The following is a 2,615-nucleotide window of genomic DNA, read 5'->3' as shown; positions in this document are numbered from 1 at the left end:
TAGCGTTGCGTTGCGTTGCATGCGTTGCACCACCAGACAAGACACGACCGAGCTAGCTTGCAGCTATTCCTATATAGCAATATAGCATGGAGGATTTTCTCTAAAAAAACAAAAAAATACAGATTTATTTATATTCTATCTGCGTGCACGAATTTGTACTAGCTAGCTAGCTAATACCCATTCTATCAACAGATATGTGAGTAGAGAAGAGACGAGGCTAGCTAGGAGAGGAGACTATTATAGCTATAGCTAGCTATATTACCACTGCATGCAGATGCAAAAGCAGCCCGGCCAGGGCCCAGGGGCACAACCAGCAGACTGCAACTGCCACTGCATGCAGCTGTACTTGGTGGCGAGAGGGGGGGAGCTTTTAAGCGAGCCTAGTCGTGTCTCCTCTCCTCTCCCCTCCCCTCCTCCGTGCTGCTCCGCCCCTCGATCGGCTGGCTCTACTTTGCATGGTCCCCGGCCGGGCCTCCTCTTGCGTGCTCTCCGACCTCAGTCACGGCGCCCATCACGGCCCCTTAAAACCGCATACTACACAGAAACATATACCACCAAGCTTGCTAGCTTGTCGCCTCACAAGCTACGGCGAGCTACTAGGCGAAGTAGAATTATTCCTGGGGCCGCGCGGCAGCTAGCTCCTAGCTCGCAGCCGGCCATGGCGAAGCCGCAGGAGGTCCGCAGCGTCGACTCCTTCTCGCAGCTACCGTTCATCCGGCCGGCGCCGGCGCCGAGGGACGCCACCATCCGTCTGTTTGGCCGCGAGTTCCCCAGCGACCACAACCAGCAGCAGCAGGACGCCGCGTCCGACTCCCCCGACGCTGCCAACAACGGCAGCACGGTCACGTGCGAGAGCAACGGCGCGGCCAAGAGCGGCGCCGCGGCCGAGAGGAAGTTCGAGTGCCACTACTGCTGCCGCAACTTCCCGACGTCGCAGGCGCTGGGCGGGCACCAGAACGCGCACAAGCGCGAGCGGCAGCACGCCAAGCGCGCCCACCTCCAGGCCTCCCTCGCCATGCACCGCTACGTGCCCGGACACATGTACGGCCTCTTCAACTACTACCCCCACCCCCACCCCATCGGCGGCGGCGCCCGCTTTGACCACCCCGCGCCGCCGCCGCCGCCGCTGCAGCACTACCCGATGTGGACGACTAGCGCCAGCCCCGCGGGGCCCTACGGCGGCGGCCCGGGCTCCATGTCGCAGCCAATCAACGGTAGCCCGGTGCCCGCGGGGCTCTGGAGGGTGCCGCCGCCCCCCGCGGCTACTGCCATGGAGAATTTCGGCGTGTCCGCCCGGCACGGCGCTAGTGGTGGCACGGCCTTCCCGGTCGGGCCGCCTGGTGGGGAGGCAGCAGCGTGCAAGGACGATAAGGCGGCGGTGATGATGAGCTTGCTGTCCCCCTCCCCCTCGCTCTCGTCGTGCTCGTCCACGTCGCCGGAGACGAAGCTAGCAGGTAGGTATGAACTGGCCCGCCAGAAGGAGACTGTTGTTAGCTTGGACCTCCATTTGTAATCCTTTCTTGTTTATTTATTTACATAGTAGGTCTCCGATCTCTCCCGTCGTTGTGGATTAGCAGTCGCAAGCGCGTGTCAATTCTCATAGTTTTCTAAATAATCGTTTCTACGTACCCCCTTTTTTATGCCGTACGTCTGAAATTCAAGTTCTTCATATTTCTCGATATCTTCTTGTGGCCCAATTTCTGCTAAAGTGATAGCTGACGAACTTCAGAAAATAAAACTTCTTCCTCGATCTGCATGATGAACAGAAGAAGAATTACTGTACGCAGTGGAGATATATACTCTTGTTTTATTGTTAGGCGGCATCATGTTTGATTTGAAGAGGAAGTCATCAGATAAAACTTTCCAGCATGTTCATTTATTTACATGACACTGGGAGGAGGAGAAGAATTGGGCCTAGAAACCGGTGGGGAGAGGAATTGAAGAGCTGCAGATTGGAGATGTGTGGATCTAATGGGCTAAACAAAGCAACGATGCATGCCGTACATGCGATGGTCCCTGATCGGGCCGGGGGCGCGGGCGATACACACAATGTACATGACCTTTCTTTTTCGCGCGCCCTGGACCAACCATATACGTCCGTCTGAATTGCCTTGTACATGTCTCTCTTTAGCATGTGCTCTGCCGCGAGCCAGGTGCTCCGTGTACTTTCAGCTTCCTCATATAGATGCGTGACGATGTAGTTAGCTTTGGCACGTGAAGGGCCGGGGAAAGGCAGCACCATGTCGATCGATATATATAGTAACAACTCGCTAGCTAAACACGGGGGGTTTATAAAAAAAGAAATTGGGGGAAGGAACATGGCCTTTCTGCCGTGTACGGAGAGAAAGGTTTGGTGGTGTTTTATCTATCTATTTATTTGTATAGTATGAAAAGAACATCCATATTCTACAATTCACTCGAAGTTTCATCAACAGGACCTACCAAATGCGTTTAGCTCTAGTCACGTGACATCACTGACTAAAAGACTGTCACATCCATATATACACCAGCCATCAGGGCATGCAGGTACAAAACAAAAACAAGTTCTCCCTCTGTTCTAATAAAGACACCGTTAAAATCATGATCGGTTAAACAATTTCAAGTTTAACTAATAA

General features: G+C 54.2%; 1 protein-coding gene across 1 annotated transcript; it reads left to right on the top strand.

The window, feature by feature from the left end:
* The first annotated feature begins 377 nt into the window (after positions 1-377).
* LOC100279115 (zinc finger protein) lies at positions 378-1,628 on the top strand. The gene has a single exon (NM_001152156.1). The coding sequence runs from the start codon at positions 659-661 to the stop codon at positions 1,511-1,513; it is 855 nt and encodes a 284-aa protein (NP_001145628.1). The 5' UTR covers positions 378-658; the 3' UTR covers positions 1,514-1,628.
* Positions 1,629-2,615: the final 987 nt, after the last annotated feature.

The sequence above is a fragment of the Zea mays genome, chromosome 5 (assembly GCF_902167145.1).
Source record: "Zea mays cultivar B73 chromosome 5, Zm-B73-REFERENCE-NAM-5.0, whole genome shotgun sequence".
In the NCBI taxonomy this organism is placed as follows: Eukaryota; Viridiplantae; Streptophyta; class Magnoliopsida; order Poales; family Poaceae; genus Zea; species Zea mays.
The sequence above is the reverse complement of the archived record's forward strand: the minus strand, read 5'-3'. Positions and strand labels throughout refer to the sequence as shown.

What these genes read in the sequence shown, in the direction of transcription:
- LOC100279115 (NM_001152156.1), top strand. Translation starts at nt 659, where the DNA reads ATGGCGAAGCCGCAGGAGGTCCGCAGCGTCGACTCCTTCTCGCAGCTA.